The following is a 23563-nucleotide window of genomic DNA, read 5'->3' on the forward strand; positions in this document are numbered from 1 at the left end:
ATAAATTTATAATGATAAGTGACGTAAGCTGCTCCTACTCACACAGTGGTCCCCAACATTTCTGTACATCTCTCAGCCAGACTTCAAATTATACTAAACCCAAATTCATAGCCAAATTTAAGGGTGATTTCAATAACTCATTATTTTAGAGTGTGACAAATGTTGTTTAAAACCCTCAAATTTATCCTTACTCATATTATTCTCATTGATTTCAAAATCCCCATTTCGTGGTATTCTCTAAGTTTGTCCTGCAGACCACTTTATGGGAATCACAGTTCTTAAGTCTAGTTCACAACAACTTTACTTAATGTGCTGTTACTTACAGACGTCTGTTCGTCCATAAGAACTTAAAGTGACGTAACATGGCTTCGAATAGTCAGTAATTGGGAAAATTTAAATCTCTCTCGAAATTAACCGATGGCTAGGGTCATTTTTTCATCTATCGAGAGGTATATACCATCTTAAGTCCTCTACAGTCAATTTCACGATTGTTGCGCTATTTTTGCAAAGACTGAAAGAATGTGCGGATAATTGGTCTGCTTGGATATTGGGTAAACGAGGGAGAGGAAGGAAGAGAAGATTTTTTTTATAGAATGAAAAGTAGTAGATTTTATTGTGAATTGAAGAGGGAAGTCCATGAATGTAGGGGAGACTACCAAAATACTTCTTACATACTCCATGCAAACCTGCCTTATCGGTAGAACACTTTCAATAATAATATGGCAATCTCTATCGTAACAGGCTCAACTTTGTGGAGGTTCATTCTAATAAATAAAAGCGAACAAACTATGTATAAATCCACCAATTTATTTTTGTGGTACTACTAGTTTCGACGCAGCGGCGTCATCATCAGGTACAAAGGCTATAAAGAAACAAACATCCTTATATATCATGTGGTATCGGGAGGAAGAAGGTAGGTGGAAGGGGTGGCTGGGAAATCTGAGGTGTGTGATTGGGCGTTGTGGGAGGGTGGTGAGAGTTGGAGAGGGGTGGTGTGTGGAAGACCGTTGGTCGGGAGTAACGGAAGGTTTTTGGTGACTAAGGTAATGACGGGGGTGTCCGTGGGAGTGGGGGAAGGGGAAGGATTATGGGTTGTTGGTTTTTCCGTGAGGTTCAGGGAGGCTATTAACCTTTCCCCCCTCCTAATAGCCTCCCTGAACCTCACGGAAAAACCAACAACCCATAATCCTTCCCCTTCCCCCACTCCCACGGACACCCCCGTCATTACCTTAGTCACCAAAAACCTTCCGTTACTCCCGACCAACGGTCTTCCACACACCACCCCTCTCCAACTCTCACCACCCTCCCACAACGCCCAATCACACACCTCAGATTTCCCAGCCACCCCTTCCACCTACCTTCTTCCTCCCGATACCACATGATATATAAGGATGTTTGTTTCTTTATAGCCTTTGTACCTGATGATGACGCCGCTGCGTCGAAACTAGTAGTACCACAAAAATAAATTGGTGGATTTATACATAGTTTGTTCGCTTTTATTTATTAATAATATGGCCCTTGTAAACAAACTTTTAGTCCTAATTAAACACAAAAATCTCAACGTATTGGCTAGAAACTAAACAGATTTTTCCCAACTGAGCGGCTGCTCCTAATATCTGGTGGAACAAATAATTGGAATTTGCTATTCACATACTGTTCGGGGTCATACTAGGTCGGGTTACGCCGTCGATGGATACAAATTCACTAAATCGCCATTATAAACCAATACTTTTCTAATATGATATGGAAAAGCGTTACGTCGATGGATGTCATACGTACCTGTACGGTCGTACGTATGACATTCATCGAGGTTAAAAGGAAAACGAGGGTACCGAAAATGGAGTTTTCAGTCCTTATGTTTTTAAGTAGAAAATTTTCTCAGCTATTAGAGCCGACCGTGGCCTCTATTTCATTTAGCTTATGCGACTAGACTTGCATTATAGAATTTATAGACCATCTTAAAAATTAGTCCTGTGACGATATTAAGTATTGTTTTTATCATGATTGTGAAGAAGAATCGAATTTTACATCAGTTTTTTGTCAAAACGACCTATATCTTATAGGAATAGGGTAGTTTCCTTCATCAAAGAAACCGAAAGGCATTGATTGCGATTTGTTACCCACCATTACTGTATTCATAATATACAAATTATTTCGTTTTAGAAATACCGGTTTAGACGAATGGCAATGGTCCATTTTTATCCTCATTTGAAAAGGGCCAGATTGGCGCCCATGCGATGCCACTCCACGTGACGTCACAGGGACCTAGTTTCTAAACGAGAGGATAGGAGTTATACATCGTCTGAGGTTACCAATGCATGCATGAGGCACAGAGCTCAGGGAAACATCTCATAATAATCACACATTAAAACTGGCTAAGGTCGGAAAGTTTTCTTCGTTTGATAAGGTATTAATTAACCTTTTTTAAGCCAAGCGCTACCATCCAGCAAGGTACTCAGCTACCCGCTGGCATCCTGCGTCCTATCAGCGCTCAGAGCCTCGATCAAGGTCACCTCACAAGGCGGGAGGGGGAACCAGAAATACGTCACACGGAGAGATTTCCTTACCCGTCGCGTTTTCGCGCGCTTGAAATTTTTCACTTTTCATTTAATCGTGAAAAATAGATATCGTCATTTAAAAATCTAAAAGCGTGAAATACGTACTCCAGGAGTAATAATCTTCCGATATAGGCAATAAAAAAATAATAGGAAACCACCCTATTGATCATTATTTTTCTTATTCTTACGCTAGTGTCGTCACAAGAGATTGTGTAAAAAAGCGGATTTTCAAATGAAATTTCCAATACATACAGATTCTAAAGACTGCTTCTGTTGCCGTAAGTCAATGAGGCACAATTTGAAGAACATTATTTCAAATTTTTATGAATATGACGAGGTACTTTGTTTCTCGAACCAGTCTTCTGATGTGGTTGCGAACGGAATTAACACTGGTGTCTATTCTCAATACTCATAGAGCTCGAAAATCTCAAGGCTACGATTTTCTTGTGAATGAACTTTCTCTCAATGTTTGAATGATTTATTAATCGTCATGAAAGTATTCCGTTGATTTTTAATTCATATTTACCCAGAAATATTTTTAGGTGCTGCAAATATGTTTTTATAAAAGAGCAATAGTTTCACACAGTTGTACCTCGTACTTGTTACTGGTATGTTAGCAAAATAAATCCAGCTATACTCCAGAGTTTTTAAAGATTTTCCGCGTCCTAAGGAAAAAAAATTATCTCCTGATTGACTGAGAATGTTTTAGCTGTAACTTTCTATCCACCTGAATTAAGACTAGAGTCTTATTTCTTCCTAGTACACGTTGACCGTTCTTAGGCATAAGAATGGAAAGCCAATAGCCACAGCGAAGAGTCTAGCAATCCCCCCGACCTATGATTGCCTAGAATAATTGTTCGTCGGTCACCCTTACTTTCGCGGTGTGAGTTATATACAGATTAATTATCTGTCGTATACCCACCTATATAATCTATTTCCTGAAATTTCTAGTAAAACATTTTATTTCAAACTGAATTTTTTCTGTGAAACGAAAAAAAAGGTTTTGATCCATTATCTTCCGAATGCAAGGGACTAATATCGAGATTCTAAAAATAAAATTCTCAGAATAAAGGGCCGAAGACGTCACAAACCTTATCTCTTCAACTCGATTCGCTTCATTGACAGGATATTTAATATTTCCTTAACGATATTAAGATGATGGTGTCACGTCATAGTCTACGGACGTGACTGGAGAAGCGTCCAGGGTTTCTTGCAGAACGAACTTCATCTTATTCGGTCTCCCACGGGTTATTCCCACGTCGACATGGAGTTTGATAAGGAATTGTTCAATTCTAACAGCTAAAGCAGTTGCCGTTCTACTGAATATGAACTGATGATGATAATAAATCAGATTTAGAAGGTAATGCTTTTAATTTTGTACCTCAGAATTGATGAATGAGTCTCAACTTATAATAATGGACAGAGTTAAGTGACTATGTATCGGGTAATACTTCCTTAACGATGAGATATTTTATTTTGTAGGTTAAAAAGATTTACTTTAACGGCCATGAAGCAAATTCACGAATTCAATTGAAAAAAGAAGCTATTTTTACATTTGTAGAACAAAATCGAGCATAAATTGTGAGGTACCAGATGTATCTGAAAAATCTTTGATATTTTTAATTAATTATTTGACAAAAATTGATAAAATATTCGTTTTTCCTTCACAATCATGATTTAAAAAATACTTAAGATTGTCACAGGACCTCGCAAGTGACTGTGTTATTTACTATTGACAAGGAGCGCTGAATCAGCTGAATCGAAGATCAGATATAAATTTCAAAGTACGCGTAAAAATTTTCAGCTAAAATAAAAATGGAAGAGATCAATATCAACGGGAAAGGATGCTTGAAAAATACATAGCTGAGATAACACCACTGCGAGCTAAGAGATGACAATGGATGTAAGGAGGAGAAGTATGGATACAATTGCCATAAATACTACTCGTAGAAATGTGTCATGACCAGCAATGATTCATCTATCGATTTTGTAGTATGACAAAATTTCCCAGGAAATTCTCTAAGAAATATTGTTCGCGTTTTCAATCTTTTATCGCAGTGCGGAGCAGCGCAATGAGTCTATTTACTTTTCTTTTCCTTACGATAGATTTTGATCCCAATACCTTTTAAATTTTAGAGTCGCAGTCACTCCTCGTCTTTATGCCTAATACGTTGCTGCCTTTCTTTATACCTTTTCAGTTGATTTATTTTATCCCTCTTCATACCACACTACTGAAGCATTTGTCTGGTCCGGGGATTTACGCTTTTTTTGAGGTATTCTTACCACTCCCCTTTAAGTTTCTCATCACCCAGCGTAAGTTTTAGATATTTTTATTTTTTGCATGTCCTAGACACTGGATTTTATTGGGGAACTCATGTCAGTCGTTTCTATTTCCATCCCAAAAGTAATATAAACGAACTGAATTAATTCAGACGTAACTTGATGGAACTGAATTCTTAATTTAAGTAAAATTAGGTAAACTTCGCATGTTCCTGTCAATACAATTCAATACACCAACTCGAATTTCACCTACCCCGCTGGCATTATCTAGGTGCGAACTAATAATGGTAAGCTCATATGTGCGGAAATTTTGGACAGGGAATTTCACTCCCTGCTCAAAATGTCCATGTATAAGACCTTGCTATTTATTGGTCTGTACCTCGTAAATAACTACGGAGTGTGTGAAACTCAGATTGGTATATTAAATTTCCGTTTATAATACCTTGATATTTGTTAGTGTGTGCCTTTAAAATGCCTACAGAGTGGGTGAAACTCAGATTAGATTATTCAATTACTGTGTTTAAGACCTTGCTATTTGTTAGCTTGTACCTACCTTGAAAATAATTGCACAGTAGTTGAAACTTATATTGGTATATAAAAATTTCCGTGTATGAGACCTTGCCTTTACTTCATTGAAAATTTCTACGGAGTGGGTGAAATTTGGGCTGGAATATTAAGTTTTATATTTTGGAACATACGTAGTGTTTCCTATTTTATTTTATCTACGAAAGGGAACGCTGAAATGAGAATTTTTATTGCGTTCGATCAAACATAAAATTATAAATCAGTAATCTGCACAAAATATATTACGAACAATTTGATCTTTTGTCCTCGGAGTGATCGCCTGAAAAATAATTAGCAATGAAAAACACTTCGTTACTTTCACAATTTATTTAAAAATTACTCCCGGCTTCGCCTTATACGCCATAATACTTTAAAAGGTATACTTTATAAATAACTCTGATAGTGAATTGCTCTTTAAATACTTTAAAAGGTATTTATGTCTTATAGGCGGATTTAGGGGGTGCACGGGGGCACATGCCCCCCCCCCCAGACGCTTAAAAAATAAACAAGATTTTACTACGGTTATCATTACATTTGTTTCATTTTGTGTACTACGGAGCCTCAATCATTTAATTTGATATTGATAACTTTTCATATCATAATAAAGAGAATATTTTCCACAGGAATTGTTGTATTTTGTTTTTAATCTCAAATATGAGAAGACCTGTCATGCCTCGTGACCCCTAGAAAAAAAACCTGGATCCGCCCCTGTATGTGGGTACTTAATAATGGCGTAACAGCTATGTTAATATTACTGCTCACCACTTTAACAATTTCTATGCTCCAAAGGAGTTAAAACTCCTAGAGCAATAAATGAGTTAATTATTATTTATTATTAACAGCCGAAACCGGTGATCATTTTTAAATAAAATGTGGAAGTAACGAATTGATTTTCATTGCTAATATGGAGCCCTTCCACCACGTACAAGCTTCAAGCTTCGATTTAATGGAAAGTACTTGGTTCTCCCACATTGAGCTCAACCCGGAGAATGGTCTGGGAGGTTCCGGAGGGGCAAGAGGAGACAAGATAACGGAGCCGTCGAGAATGGAGCGACCAGCAGATAAAGTGTCCCATTGGCAAGACGTTTCGGGGCGGAAAATGTATGTATCTTGCACTGGGGCGTGCTAGAAGGGGTAGGGGAAGTTTGAGGGACTCCTTCGAAAAATACTCATCACCCCAGGCGACAGTGAGAATCCTCGATATAGCGTGTGTGGGGGTTTTTAGAGGGGAGAGGGAAGAGTACTAAGGGTGTCTCAGAGGTCGAGAAGATCAGCTCGGGTTGGGGATGGGGGAAGTAGGTGTCCAAACATATGTCCCTTGACCGCTACCCAGTCCAGTCTCTCCAAACTGAATCTTTGAGCATAATACGATTGACAGTCACCGAGTGCGGACCAGCCGAACCACGGATCTTCAAGCACGCCTCCTGGGCGTCTGTGTCCTCAGCATCCCCCGTATTGATCTGCAAGGCAACCTTCTAGCGCCAAGCTCCAAGATCGGGCGGACAATTCACAAGTTCCTCCGCCATTCAAGAATCCGAAGGCACATATGTCCAATGTCTGCTGTGTCCAGGGTGACGGATGTGATATGTTGATACCCACGGATTTAAGTTAACGCTGAAGGCTGAAGACACCATCCACAAACTTGGCTATTTACGGAACTTCTTTCTTTTGGGTGACTTCGAATAGGGTTGGATAACGAGGAAGCTTCTGGTTTTTCATTCTACCTCTAGTCAGATTCGAAGAAGTACAAATTAGATCCAGATTTTGTAAAAAAAAACGCTTTCACGGGTTTTTGCTGTTTCCCATTTTCTTCATTTTCAAGTTGAAATTTTCGAACCATTATCGCTCATTCAATTTCTCTTCATAACCTTAACATATTTGGGGAGTATTTTTAGTTTTTCCTACGGCAATATATTTATTGATTTCCGCTGCAAACATTATTTCCCACTGTCTCGTTCATCGAAAGTATTTATTAATCCATTAGAGACTGGAATATCTACATCCGTACCCTGGGAAGAGATCGAAGGGATTATTTGGTGGTTGAAAAGATTGTTCAAAGATCAACCCTAAAAGGACATCAACGCACAGAAGCGCTATTGTCAACCGGTCGGTTGAAATTAATTATCTACCCCATAATCATCTTATTTCGTTGTATCAAGGTGAATTTTAGTGAGGAAATCTTGACAAGGGCCCTGAAGAACTCCGGATTACGACTTGGACATACATTTCAAGAAGAAATATCGGTGAATACGTCTGTGTAGGACACGAGTTTTTATTTTCAAAATGAGCAAGTTCACTAAGAGGCAGTGGCTGACCCTAATAGTCTTCGGTATTGCCGATTTCTGCAACGCAATATGCGTGTCACTACAGGCGCCTTTCTATCCAAAAGAGGTAAGTTTGATGTTTCTATTTAAATGAACCGAGGTTACGTGTTGTAGACTGCTCCTTGGCGTAACTGTCATAGTTCCACCAGGAGCAGTTGTATCGGCATATTTTGGCCGATTGGTTTTGTTTTCGGGGCGTCAAGATAGTTCATCCAAATGACATTGATTTGTATCGTGTGATATAGTTTTATTTTAATTGTACATTTCTGTGAAAAACTGTCAACTATCTATGCCCAACCTGCGGTTTTCATGAAAAGTGAGAGATTTTTGATCAAAATAACACGGAATTTTATCTCTAAAATCATGATATTTAAAAAATGTTTTTGAAGACAATGTCTGTCCACTTTTGCGCCGGAATATATTACTGATACTCGAAACTCTTTTTAGGGATCAAAGCTGCATAAATTTATTTACGTTGAATATAATGTACAGATTTTGAAAATAATCAGTTCCATTTTGAAATATCAGCAGCATTCTTAAATATGAGAAGTAATTTGATCAGTTTTTCAATTTCAGAAATAACTGTAACATTTTTTAGAGGATAATAATGACTGAAATGGGCCGACCGGCACATAAAAAAGATATGTATGTTTTGCCTAGAAGGATTACAGGCAAGGAGTTGAATGGGAATCGCTAACGAAAATTTTTAGTAGGCATAAGCAAAACATCTGCCTTATTGTTTCACTGACAGAGCTTTGTGATTTTCAAGTCTCATTCGTTTAAAATATTGAAAGCATCCGTAGAATTTTTGTGTTTGCAGTGGAAACAAACTTGCTTTACACGTGTGTATTGAAATGTATGGCAAAAATATTTATTGATTGAGTCATGTGCAACTGAGAGGTTCGCCCGAAGTCTATGAAACAGAGGCTATTTTAAGTCTAGAACGTTAAATAGAGGGCTTTGACGATATATTTTGATGAAGAATTGATAAGATAGTCCTAGTCAGTCAAACAACTTCAAAATTTAGTTTTAGAAGTTTAACATGTTGGATTGTGAAAAATTCTGCTCTGAATGAAATTTGTCTGCGATATCTCGCCCATTTCTCATCCAGTGAAAAGAAGAGTAATGTCAAAACTTTTGCTCATCAATTCAAAGTTTACGTGCAATTTTTGCGCGTTCAGTAATTTCGATTTATCATGCTATAAAAAAGAGGGTTTTACAGTACCATCACGTTCAATATAGTCATTATTCGTTGTTATTTTTATCATCGTCTCTATACCTTAATTGATGAGATTCAGAATTATTATACTCCTGTGTTTCGGACCAATAATTCATTTCGAAAATGTTTTGTCTGATGGGAATCACTGAATCACTCACTTTTTGGCACTTTTTTTCATGCTTTTACTAAAATAAAATAATTAATTACGCCGCAGTTAATCTTTTAAAAAATAACCGATCTTAGTCTCCTCAGATAATTTTTAGAGTAGTTTTTTCCGATTAAAAATGGCCTCAGGAGGTTGAAATCTGTTGAATTTTCTCCCACTGTTTATTTCATTTTATCATGTTTGCCTACGTTTGCATACTTGGCTATCCACCCCGCATAGCATATCTACCCCGTGAAGTTCTTAGATAAATGTTAAAAATTTCCTAAAGACGACCGTGTACTACTGCAGCTTTAAAACTGGTCAAAATCACAATAATGGCTTTGAAATCTAATTCCCTGCGAGAGAAAATATTGTCTGGCAAATAAAGACATAAGTGAGGGAAGTGACCTAATTTTTTGCCATCTTTCGCGATTACGCTCCGAATTTAATATGCTCTTTTTGCCTTAGTATTTTGTTTTTGTTGGCGTTATCGGCTCATTCGGGAAAACAACATTACAAATCCACTGATAAGAAATTGTCATCGCATCCAGTCGCTGGTGGTTTGCGATTGAAATGTTGCAAACAGGGAGACAGAGGAGTTGCGAACTATTGCACCCTAACCCCTGTCTTATATAACTCATTATTCTTTTATTCATTCGGGTATCGGGTTGGCGTGGTGGCTAGAGCGTTGGCTTCCCACCCGGCGGGCTCGGGTTCAAATCCCGGCAGTGGCAGAGAGTTTTCAGAGACTGCCCGATCCCTGCTTTAATGTTGTGTGGAGGACATTTCAAGCGCAACACTCCGTCCGTCGGGTGGGACGTTAAGCCGTGGCCCCCTTGGCGCCTTTCGTTAAGAGCAGGCTAATGCCGACGCCGGGTTTCTCTCCACCCTTCCTTCCATACCCTTCCGTCATGGCGCAAATGACTTAAGCTGTCGGTCGCCTCTTCCATATACCAAGTACCAAGTTTTATTCTTTCAAAATTGTCTCGAATAAAAATTTCTGAAAAATTGTTGCGCCAGAATATATATCTGATAATTGAAACTGTAATTAGGTTTCATAGTTTGAAACCTTCACTGATTTTTTTACGCAGAGTATAATTTACAGTTTTTGAAAATCATTAGATACATTCTTAAATATCTATGACAGCAAAAATTCCACTAGCATTTCTCACACAATATCTCAAAAGCACAAAATTACAGTGGACGCTTCCATTGTTTAAAAAGAATCAGACTCTAAAATCACAAACCTATATCCACGCCTAACTTGCTTACAAACTATTGATTTGATTGCATCAACTTTTCGGTTGCTTTTTTAATGCGATACATTTTATTTTGAAATGACCTGTTTCTGAAAAGCAATAAATTGGCCGAGGAAATTAATTTTAATGTTTCAAACAAAATTGTGTCCAATGTTATTTAGTGATAAAATGTTTAACCTGAAGTGATAAATGTTATGAGTGCCTCTTATTTTGTAGAAAATATTTCTTATTTAGATTTAGGCCGATCTAATTAAATATTAGCTCGGCATAAATTGAAATCTAAAATAAAAAGATTTTTCTCAAAATAAGAGGCACTTATAACATTTTATCACTTCAGGTTCTAATGAAATAAAAAAATTGCACAAATCTAGCGCACAACAAAAAGATAAACATGTAATTAAACATTTTCGCAGCGTAGTATTTAGCATGATATATGCTCTGCCACTCCTCAAAATACTCGGAATTATCGGATTATGTGAAGAATCCACGAATAGTACCATAGAACAGTCATAATTTATGCCGATATAATCATTATTTGAAGCTTAAAATAAATAAATGGATACATATATATTTATATCTATATGATTTATTTACATACAGTGATATGCATTCATTTCCTGAAGATGTAAAATCCATGCTTCTGCTCCTTCGATCGATGTGACAATTAAATGCATTTATCCCATACAGCTTATCAGTGGAATGTCATCACCTTGTGGTGAAAAGGGTAGTTATCAATGATTTAGCGTCAATAAATAGTGTCTGTTCCCGCGCGGGCATAATGGCATCGCCTTTATAATCTATATCCGCGTGAGATGATGAGATGTATCGAGGAAAATGTGGAATTTATGAATTCATTCAACGTTTAATGACAATGTTATGGTAGTAGTATCTTTCACTTTCATTGCCCATAAATCACTGCTAATGGCTAATCTCTGTCAATAATGCGGCATTTTATTATGGATTTTATCGGCTCTTGATCAGATAATCTCACTCACTTCGATTGGCCCTTAAGCTGGGATTTACAGTATTAGGTCGAACAGTATGGAATATGTGCGTAGCAAGGTTTCCGGGTTGACCTCCGCGTCGATTCATCTTCAAGACGACAGTTTCGCCGGCGTTGCAGCTAGCGTGTTCAGGTACGAAGTATTTTATAGAAGGAATTTAAGAAGAAACCTGCATCCGTTACTTCGTACCTGAACACGCTAGCTGCAACGCCGGCGAAACTGTCGTCTTGAAGATGAATCGACGCGGAGGTCAACCCGGAAACCTTGCTACGCATGCTGCACCACCCCGCGAGTCTCCATCAACAGTATGGAATATGAACTAAACTATGTTTTCCTAAAAAAAAATATATTCCTCTACGTGATTGGGGACACTTATCCTACTATTTTCCTATATGTACCTATCTACCTATATGTAGCTAACCAAATTTTATCAAATAGGCAATGTGATGAGTATTACGTAAATGTGCAAAAGCTAATCATAAGAAATTTCAATTTCGGAGCTGAAGTACCTGTCATTTTGGTTCGTCAATTCATATTCTTTTTTTTGGTGAATTGCTGCTTTTCATTTCTTTTTTCCTCTTTTGTAATGTTTTTTTAAGCCTTTCATGCAATTATATCGTAGAATAATCTGTTTTCGCCAACTCTTGACACATATTCAAGTTTATTTCACATTAACGGGAAAATTAAGATCCTAAAGTATGGTTTTAATAATACATTTGGAGGTACTGGAAAAGTTGGAAATATCATCGAATGGAAATTGCGAAACAGTTTTAAATCCTTCAATGCGAAATTTTTTCATTTTGTGTTTACTGCATTATTGTGCACTAGTTCTGTGCCATTTTTGATTTTATCAAAACCTGAATAGACTAAATTTTACAAGTGGCTCTAGTTTAGAGAAAACTCCTGCATTTTTATGCATGTCGAGTTAATTAAGCAATATTGCGTATCTTCCAATTCTATCCAATTTCGTATCCGAATAGCAAGATTTCTTTGGTCTTTCTTCCAAGCCGAGAACCTGTCATCGAGAGGGTTCTTCGGATCACTCTCTTGATTTTCTTTACTCAATCGTTTTTTAACGTTTACTGTTATACTAGTTTCTCACACAAGGCTAACCAATGAGTGGCCATCTGATTTCTTCGCCTATAAGAGCTAGTATCCTGTTTTTTTCATGCCCATCCAACAGCTTGTAGTCAAAATGCTTTTAATGTCTAAACGTCACTTTTGTCGATATCGTGAATTCATTGAAGGTATATGAAGGAAAAATTTCTTGATTTCACACTTAAATCTAAACTATATTCATTAGTGTTAATTTTACCGAGCTTCTTTCGCTGAGAGTCGGTAATATGCGCTTAGTTTTTTTTATTATACTACTATTCTGCAATTAATACCTCTTTAGCGTCTAATTCCAGTCCACATTTCTTCCTGGGAGGGAATTCAATAGAATAGTTGATAGAAAAATATTCTGAGTTTTATTTTCTATCCGATTTTGATTGTGCGACCTATTTGTTGTTTGAGGAATTGTCTCTGGTATCTCCTGAGCCGCCAGGAAGTCTATTTTGAAAGGAAAATAAACTTATCGCTCCTGATAAAGTAAGAGATTTTCCAAAAGTTTTCTTCCGTCATTTTATATACTACCTGTTTTCTAGTTTTCACATTTAGGGAGTAGGATATCCCCATAATAATCGTGATACATCTAATGTATAGAAATATACATTATGAGCTTATATTAATCAATTTTCAATACGAATACTTACGAAACCGATGAGGCTATAAAAATATTGAGAGCCTTCAATAAAGTCGCAATATGACTCATATTGCTATTTGCTCACATTGTATTCCTTAAAATTTCACCAAGAATTAATATGCCACTACTCCTATTAGACATGCATTAGGATTCTAATATATTTTCAGTTATAATTGGAATAAATAATGACTTTGGAATGCTCATAGCTGACCAAACTCAAATAAATATTTAAAAACTATTACTTATCAGTACATTAGAACACCTATACTTACTGTTAATATCGTTCATTTCAAAAGTTCGTGGTAGTATACCATTCCAGCTGTACGTTTTGAAGTGTAAAAATGTTTATACAAATAAGGAAGCTGCGTAAGAGAGGAATAGGACACGTATCGTAGATACAATGGAGAGTCTGTGGAACTGAGGAAAGAAATACGATGCGGAAATATGGAGAGGCGGTGTTGATTATTTAACTCTTATTTATGAAGTTAATTATGAAGTAATAATAGATATTATGTAGCGATTTTTGCTGATAGCCTTCCACATATTTTTGAAGGAAGACTATGTGGATTGGCAACTACTCTTAACCCTAGTTCACTTCTTCACCGAAACCTAATTTGACTGAACTTGGGGCAATTTAGTATTTGGAAACGTGGAGATTCTGCTGGTCCACGAATTAATAAGGCGAAACTTGATATATAACAGAATTAGATTAGTAAAGTTCATATTTTTCTTGAAGCCCGCCAGTGAGAAGGAAGAAAGTTATGTCTAATAAGATACATATGAACTATCAAAAGTCATCAACAATAGAACGCACGTTTGATGGGCAAACTGGTGTGTTACTGTTGGAATATTTCAATATTTGCCTAAATGTGTCAAACTAAGCAAAGTTATTGTGAACGGGTGAACCTTGCTCGTGAAATTAATATGAAGATTGGAATTAAACTACTAAATATAATTGTGTGTCAATCATAGAATTCATACCAGAATTCAGACGCTGTCCATTTGAGCTAGATACGACAACCACCACCGTGGTACTTTTTGCGGCCTATTCCCTTTAACGCACTCCTTTTGAAGTAAACATATTTATGGCTGACGTTAAAGCAAATTTAGGCGTCACTCACAACAGCTTAATTTAACTTAAATATGGAGTTTAAAACTTGAGGATAAGGTTTAATGGCTCACCACAAATTAGAGCGGCGCTTGAGAAAAGCGCAAATTTCATAAATAGATCCGGCTGTGTTGAGTCAAGTTACGCCAAGTTAAGTCATCGTAAACGGAGATTTATTCTTATTCGTGAAATTATTAAAAATGTTGTATGAATATTAGCGGCAAGTAATTGTGTGCCACTCGTATTATACGAGGCAGTGCCGTAACTAGATATGCTTTAGGGGGATGGAATGCACTGGGATGGCGACCCCCTCCCCCAGGAAACGGTGGAAATTAAAAAAAAATTATATCCCTAGATATACATTTTACATCATTTTGGCTCTAAAAATTTAACTTTATGCAAATGCAGTTATTAAACTTCAAAACCAAGCGATAGTTTTAAATAACCTTTTTATTTCTCTGGGGCATTGGGGGGGATCTATCCCCTCGTCCTCCCCCATAGTTACGCCACTGATACAAGGCAGATTTCGCAGGCTGTCCATTTCACCGTCGGCACATTTCGGTTTCTTCGTAATACTATAATGCAGTACGCTACGGTTGAAATAGTTGAAAATAGTGTACTTACCGCCCGCATGATTCCGTTTTTCGGATCACGCACTAAAGTAGCGCCCTCTGCTATAGTTAATCGCAGAAACGAAAGGAAATGTCAGGCTTGGCGCATAGAATTCCTACACATGAACGTGGTGGTAACAACCGCAACAGTTGACCCTCGTGCCGTCGAATCTCATTGTAAACACTTCGATGGCCGACGTTAAAGCAAACTTAGCCGTACTCCAGAGTGATTGTATCGTGCCGGGCGCCGATAATTTCGACCATGAATAAAACAATAGAGGCTTTTCCGAGCTGCCTCTAGATGAGTGTTCAGTGAACAACTGAGGGTGAACACTGTTCACCCGCCCAGGCCAGGCACTAGGGGGACGTTAGGGGGGGCACGTGACCCGGGCGGCTGATTTCAGGAGGTGGCAAAAATGTAATTTGCTTTTTCTAATTAAATTTTTAACATTCATTATTAATTTTAGTTTATTAATCAATAATATTAATAAAAATTCATAATAGCAAACATACGGTGTGTAGTTTCGAATACCGCATCTAAAAAAAAGTTTACGATTGCATTACAGGTTATTTTAGTGGTGGGGGAGGTAAAGAGACGGAGCGAGGGGGGTACAGCATACTGACATTTGCCCCCCCTAACAAAACTGCTAGTTGCGACCCTGCACCCACAGCGCATTAAGATTCACCAAAGTCGTCACTCGCATCATTGAAGGGCAGAACGAACCGAATGTCATGGAGACATAAGCTTTAATATGGGCAATGAAGTGCTAAGAACAGCGGGAGAAAGAGAGTCTTCTAAAAACTGTAATAAGAGGACGGGGCCACTTATTTGGTCACATTTTGAGGCATGATGGCCTGATGGAAGCAATCGCAGAAGGACAGGTGGACGGGAAAAAGGGCAAGGGATGGACCCGAATGAGTTACAAAGGACAGGTTATAAAAGAGAAGAAATACGTAAGTATGAAAAGGCTTGCGGATAGGAGATAGGAATAGAGAACTACTTCAAACCAAACCAAGGATTAAAGATGCAGTTTCCAAAGTAATTAAGTAGAAATATTTGATATTTAACATAATGAGAGCACTTGTCTACTTCCACATTTCTTTATTTCTACCGACCCAGATTTCGGTGCATAAAGCAGTTTTCAACTATGAAACCTGGCCGAAACCTGAGTCGGTAGAAATAAAGAAGTGTATACATAGAGAAGTGCTTTCATTATGTTAAGTCTTAGGATTATTGCCTAATGATGATGAACCGAAATTAACATTTAAAAACTGATTAAAATTTGTCGTAAGTGGAAACATATCAAGCTTCTAAATGACGGGCTAGGGCTTCTTCTATGAACTCTTCTAGGTTTAGACATTCGGCGCCTCCTGAGCCACACAAAACAAAAAATCTTCGCGTTCAATAGGGTGGTTACCTATTATTTTTTTATTGCCTAAATCGAAAGATTATTACTCCTAGAGTACGTATTTCACGCTTTTAGATTTTTAAATGACGATATCTATTATTCGCGTGAAAATTTGTGATAAAAGTGAAAATTTTCAAGCGCGCGAAAACGCGACGGCTAAGTATGAATGCCGGGAAGTCTCCGTGTGACGTCGTTCTGCTTCCCGCTGCCGCAAGTGAGGTGACCTTGGGGCGAGGCTCTGAGCGCTGATACGACGCAAGATGCTAGCAGGTAGCAGAGTATCATGCTAGCTGGTAGCGCTTGTCTTAAATAAGGATTATTAATACCTTATCAAACGAAGAAAATTTTTCCGACCTTAGCCAGTTTTAATAGGTGATTATTAAGAGATATTTCCCTGAGCTCTGTGCCTCATGCATGCATTGGTAATCTCAGACGATGTAAAACTCCTATCTACTCGTATAGAAACTAGGTCCCTGTGACGTCACGTGGAGTGGCATCGCATGGGCGCCAATCTGGCCTTTTTCAAATGCAGTTAAAATTGACCATTGCCATTCGTCTAAACTGTGATTTATAAAACCAAATAATTTGTATATTATGAATACACTAATGGTGGGTAACGAATCTCAATCAATGCTTTTCGTTTTCTTTGATGAAGGAAAATACCCTATTGCTTTGAACGCCGTTTCGAAAAAAATCGCGCGCGGTCCGCGGTCGCGGGGAGATTACGAGGCGGCCTTTGCTCTTCGCCCAACCGGGGGTGGATGTGTGAGGGACTCGATGCGTGCACATATAGTTCTGCGCCTCTGTTTCGGGACATCGGGTCGACTCGGTTCATTTGAACAGACACTGTCTCCACTGTTTGCTCGCCGTTCAGTCGGCCCAACAGTCTGTCATGAGCACGATACGGTGGGGGGCAGAGGGCGAAATGGTCGACGATTGTCATGAGACCGATGAATGGGTGTCGTCTAAAAGAGGAATCGGTATGTTTCCACGAGGCTCAAGAACATGGCAAAAAATAACTTTTTTCAGTCGGGATGAGAGAATTTTTAAGAAAACGTTCGGGCTCAAAAATTACGAAATATGCGAGAGAAAAAAATGAGCTATTTGAGAGGGGATGGGATATTTTAACATCCATTTCGCCTCATGATTTGTTCGCTTTCACATTTATTTATGTATATGCTTAGAGTATGTAATTGTCAAAGGTGATCGTACAAAAATGTGACCGTTCAAAGCAAAAAATGAGGTGAATTTGAATATTGTGATTGAAAAATATCTGGGAGAATTTGATATATGTGACATGTTTACTCCTTTGCGGGAACTCGTGCGCTCGATAATAATAAACAGATACACATATCTCTAATACATATGACTGTCACGCTAGATTGCTAAAAACAGGATCGTTTGTGAATTCGGGTGCGTTACTTGAAAATTAAATAAGTAAAGCATATTCACGCACAATATATTAAAATTATTTACTTTATAGCTATTTTATTTTATACATTAATTTTTTACGGTCAATTATGGCCAACATACAAAGCGGACTAAAGAATAAAAACATGACAATTTCGGAACGGCCGAAATATCTATGTTTCCTCGTGATAAATCACTTCATGAATTGTATGATCATCAGCTCTCATAATGTCTCTTTCCTTCTCACATATTTAGTATTCATCTTTGTAATTTTATAGAATGAACCCTTATTAGCATTTGCCTTCTCCTTACATTTTTTCCCTCTACAATTCCTGAGACAAAAACCTTTTATTAAGCAGGTAAATGTCAGCGAGGTTCTACTCCGTTTAATTATAAAAATTCTAGGTTATTTCTCAAGTTTGAAACATTTAAAGGTCACGAAAGAGGAGAAATATTCCCAAATAAGTGTGCTTGATGTGTCTTCTTAAATTGTGTCCAAGAATGAAAGTATTGTTTTAGTTATACTAATTATTTCTAATTAATATGAAATAAGATAGGGTATATCGTGAATTGACGAGAAAATTTCATCTTATAACCGGGGTACATACCCTGGCGTTCATTTAATAATGCCGGTAAATTACCTCTGGTGATTAGTAGATTTAGCTTAATTAGCATGATTAACTTTTATTTTTAGTACATGTCACTCTGCTATGACTGCGAGTTATTCTCGCAAACTTTATTGCTAGATGGAGTTATAAACTGTTATAACAGTAAAAATGAAACCTAAATTCATGTAATTTATGTAAAAATATCATAAAATTATCATATATATCATGTACCTTATTGATTGGCTCTTGTTTATTTAAAAGACCGATAGGGCATATTTAAATTATTTCATGACCGTGTGAAATATTTTAAGAAATTATTACCCTCTATTCTATTTTGGTATTGTCATGTCTACAAAAGATATTTTATCATTCCGTCAATGGCTTAAATTTTTCCCTTGGAAACTGAATAACTATTGAATTGACCTCGGTCACGGAGAGATTACAGTAAGGGTGCGAAATAATATAATGATGGACACTGACAGCCATCAATATCGAAGTAAATATAATAAGCCTACAAATTAATAATCAACCACCACCCCTTTCGGCAAGCATGGCATAATTAAATCCAAACAGTTTTATTCTAAGGTGAATTATTTTAATCAATTCAAATTCAATAAAAATTCAGGATTAATTAAATTCCGTTGATAAATGTTTTCAATGGCACGTTGACCCTTTCACTAACACGAAGTTGAAATTTTTCCATGTTAGCAATGAAAGAAATGAAGGGATACTCCAATCTGTTTAAACTCATTTCTGAATATTGCTTCTATGGTACAGAGAAAATTATAATAGGGTTCATGGTTTGGAGGAATAATTCTTCTCTCATACGTATGATGAAAGAATATCATTTCTTGGAGCAAAATTGGAAGTATCAGGGCTATGCATTTAAATATAAAAATAATATTCATGCTTCGGAGTTTGAAAAACTAATATTTTTTTTTAACTGAGCAGAATTTTTTTAAGTTTGTCAATTAATTCGAGAAATTTTCATTTCAACGTCAGATTTTACACTTACAATTCATTATAAATATATGTTTGGTTCTAAAAGAATTACTTGTTCTAAAGCTACAATTAAGTACTCAATCAGACGTGTACATCATGCACTATTCAGCGTCTGTAACTTAGAAGTCCATACACTTTGAATTTGATTTTATCTTTTTGTTATCGCATGATTTAACCACAAATAGCCTTGAGAATACCTTGGCTCTTTCATAGCAATTCTTTGGGTACTCAGGATTTGAATTTCCAATTTTTACTACCCGCAACACTTATTTGATGGTGACCGATTTTCACTCCTAACTATTTTCAACTTTATCTTCCAGGCTGAGAGGAAGGGGTCTACTGCCACGGAATATGGGCTTGTCTTTGGAATTTTCGAGCTAGTTGTCTTCATCGTTAGTCCAATATATGGAAAACATGTGAGTATATTTTATGCGTTATCGATATATTTTACTCCATCTAACATTTTATGATCAGGGGACATAAATTCCACCAATTATGTGAAAGGAGGCATCATAAATTATTATTACTCATTCAAATAGTACAAACAAGCGAATTGTTGGCTGTTTGAGCTGATAAGTAACTCAGAATGTAAACTCCTCTCGTGATTATGCGTAATGTGTAACCATTTATTTCAATAATATTTTTGGCTGGAGAAAATCTTATTTTAAATGACTTCATGACGTCTTAAGCCAACAATAGATAAAAAGATTACAGAGAATAAAACCAACAAACTTCGTATGATGAATCTATTTATTTCGCTTTATAATTTCGTCGTATAATGTCCAAGTCATCATCAGAAAATTATATTTGGAATATTATTTCTTGCCAAAGAAATGGAGTAACACGTTTTTAGTTGTATGCGAGGTAAAATTAAAATTTTGGCTATCTATGCTTTAGGGGCGCAAGATAATTTTGCTTTTCAAATTAAATAATGTATGTACTATGGTATTAAATAATGTATGTACAAATGGTATTAACAGAGAGCTGAATACGGTAAATGAGGAAGTTATCTATAAGGCCAGAGTCTTTGGTGTGTTCCATATGGCGTTCGATAGAGTTTAGCCTTTCCCCTTCGGCACCCTGTTTATTGGTATGAGAGAACTATTTAAATCTTCTTTTGACTTTACTGTTGAAATTATAATCGTCCTGTCAAATAAAATGTTTGTGTACTGTATGGTCGACCTTCCCTACCGTGTGTATATTTTGCCAACAATCCCCATTTTTTCATATCTGCCTCTGTATTTACAAATAGGGAACTCAATTGAAACTCTCCTCTTTACTTATGTTGGGTTTAACGGAATAAGTTTCTTTTGTGGAATAAGGCAAATTTAGGGATACAGCTGAAAGAATAAATCCTGAAAATAAAGCTACTATATATATTGGAAAGCAGAAAATTTTAAACGATGGCTGGAAAATATTAAACATTAATACATAAATCTTACTTTGGCGGTAGTAAAATTGTCCGTGAGTCTCCGGGACTGACGCAATTTACATCGGCGGAAACTGTCATTGAAATTAAACTCACATGTTCAGTGAGCTTGGAAACAATTTGAAGAATTTACCGATAGGTTTGAAGTAAAATCTTCTTGAAATTCCTGAGTCAGCTGTTCCAAAATGTTCCTTTTCCCCTCCCATGGACCTTTTAAATTCTCTTTTGCTCGCCATTTTATTTTTTCTCGACGCTCATCGCTCACGGATACATAGTAAATGTCTCAAGAATCATTTCCATATTTATGAGAAATATTCGCAATCCACGTGGAGGAAAAATAATGTGTGAAGTGAAAAATTAAGTCTGGGGTTCTCGAGCGAACGGCGTGTCGGGGATCGGACACCGTTTCTTCGACCGTCACCCGCTGTTTCCAGCATGACCGCCGCCGCTGGTGTGACCCCCTTCCTTCAAGGGAAAATTGCGAGTCGTCTATACTGCAGGCCTTCAAGTGGCCCGAAACGCGCTCTTTCGCGGGACCCTTGTGGCCCACGACATTGAGATAGAAATAGAGAATCAACATTCAAATTTTTATGACACGGTGCTAAAAAAAAACGTAAATTATTTGCCTGCATGACTGTTTTCCACACGATAATATCTTAATTTTATTTCGTGGACTTACTTCCGACTCTTTGGCGCATATTTTAATCGCGTCATCCTTATCAGCATATGGCAATTAGGTAAGGAGCTCGATTTCGTTAGGATTTATCTCGATTATTATTTTAAAATTCCACCGATTAAGGTAGGTCTGCACGGATTTTTTATGGACGATTCTGGCAATATCCTAACCCGTCATGGTCTTCCCTCTTTAATTCACAATAATGCCTACTCACTTTATTTCTATATTTTGATTAACAAAAGTTGCATGTAAATTACTATTTCAATTCTAGAATACCGATTCTCCACAACTAAAATTTTCCATCATAAAATTTCTGTATTAGTTTCCTCTAGCGTTTCCAATACCTTATCCACTTCTTCCTCCACAAATCACTGCTAGTTATTGTGTACTCCTGAACCACTAAAATTTTCTAGGATTTCCTTCAATTTTCACCAACAGTATCCTACAGATTATGTCACCTATGGCTACGGTTCTCTTAAATTCATGCCCGTTTAAAACTAAAGCTATACCTCACAGACTTTTGTCTCTACCACTAAATATCATCCTGTTCCCATTGATTCAGTGCAGTAGGGAATTGGAGGGGCGGGGAGCTACCCCTCCCTTAATTTCTGGAAAATTTAAAAAAATCGTAATCTTGAAGGTGGCTATTCAATGGAAGTTTTTTTTTACATTTCACGAGCTAAACAAACGATATTTAAAAATCTACATGTATAAAAGAGGATGTCTGTTTGTCAACTATGAATTTCCATACGGCTGCACGGATTGCGACCACAGGAGGTACGTAGGTGAATCTCACACTCTCGAAACTCTTAGTGCTACTTCCGGTTTTATCCGACTCTTTCTTTGCGTCGATATCTCATTACCATTTGTTACGTCACGTTATGCAACCATGTACTGTGGTTGGACACCCTGTAGGGTAGGCACACCTCTTAACACGCTCAAAGGGAAAACATAACTCAAAGGTTTCTACACCTTACTATTAATCCCTTGAATCCCTTTTTGCTGGGGTATGCGTTCACTTGACGATTTATGGTCTACGCACGTACGGACACACAACAATCGATGTTGTGGAGCGGGGTATAAACTGATACCATGCATGGTATACAGAAATGTTTTTTTTCCATTGTATGCTGTTACATATGTGTACTATCATCATACCTGATTTGTTCCTTTGCCTAAAAATGCTAGTAATTGATAAATATCTAATAGCCCCTTGTCAACTCATATCAGACTTCAGACTCAACATTGATGTATATGAGAAGTATTGTGTACCACCAATATGCAATGGAAAGTAATGAATATTCTTCCCTAAAATAAAGACCTTAATCTATCCCTCCTTTAGTAGTCTCAACTCTCACTTCATCTCACCCTACACAATCTCAACGTAGGTATCTGTTTTCTATTTAAATAAATAAAAGATTTAGCACTTTTCCACAATTTTTTATTTAATGTACCTGTTTCTGTAATGTAATGTTCCTGTTAATGTATCTGTTTTCCATTTCCTATGTGATACTTTTTTGATATTCCACCCTCATCATTGGTCTGACATCTGTACTCCTTCCTTCATTGCTGCTTTCTTTTCCCCATCATCTTCGACTTCTTTTCTACTATCTTTCTGGATTTTGCTAATTAGTCAATGCACACAGCAGACACCTATAAGCCATTACCGATGTGTCTTCACTGCATTGAATGGCACCAGAGGTTGGGAGTCAGGCCCCATTGGATGAGTTTTCAAGGCTCATTTAATTGGTTTTATGTTTTTTTTTCTGGGAAGAGATAGTAGGTAGGGTTTCCAACATCCATTGCATGAGTTTATTCACATGAACATGTGAACTACCTTTCATCTGGCTCCTGCCCTTTTGGTGCATTTCAATCTGGCTCATCGGTCCAGCTATAGGGTTTGGGCTATTGTGCAGGTTAACGACTGATCAAGGGTTGTTGTTTTGGAGGAGAAGGTGGTTGTTCATTTATTTCCTCTGCTCCTTGGTAGCATAGAATATCTGAGACTGGTAATAGGTCTAAGGTATGATATTCATAGGCAAGTTACTTTTAGATATTAGTTTATTATATTTAAATATTGCTTGTGAAGTTGGTGAAATAAAAATTTTCATTTGATACCCCCACTAACCCTTATATGGCACCAGTCTATTTTGCCTGGTATACTGAAGAATGCCATGGATTTTTTGGCTAATTTGTAGGTTTGCATGTAAATA

At 37.1% G+C, this 23563-nt stretch overlaps 1 protein-coding gene across 1 annotated transcript in view; it reads left to right on the top strand.

The window, feature by feature from the left end:
- The first annotated feature begins 6503 nt into the window (after positions 1 to 6503).
- Positions 6504 to 23563, top strand: part of LOC124160833 (MFS-type transporter SLC18B1-like) — a 42585-nt gene continuing 25525 nt past the window's right edge. The window contains exons 1-2 of the mRNA XM_046536924.1: positions 6504 to 7793; positions 19566 to 19661. Coding sequence (XP_046392880.1) covers positions 7686 to 7793; positions 19566 to 19661 — 204 coding nt within the window. The 5' untranslated portion in view covers positions 6504 to 7685. The remainder of the gene's footprint in view (positions 7794 to 19565; positions 19662 to 23563) is intronic.

The sequence above is a fragment of the Ischnura elegans genome, chromosome 6 (assembly GCF_921293095.1).
Source record: "Ischnura elegans chromosome 6, ioIscEleg1.1, whole genome shotgun sequence".
NCBI lineage: Eukaryota > Metazoa > Arthropoda > Insecta > Odonata > Coenagrionidae > Ischnura > Ischnura elegans.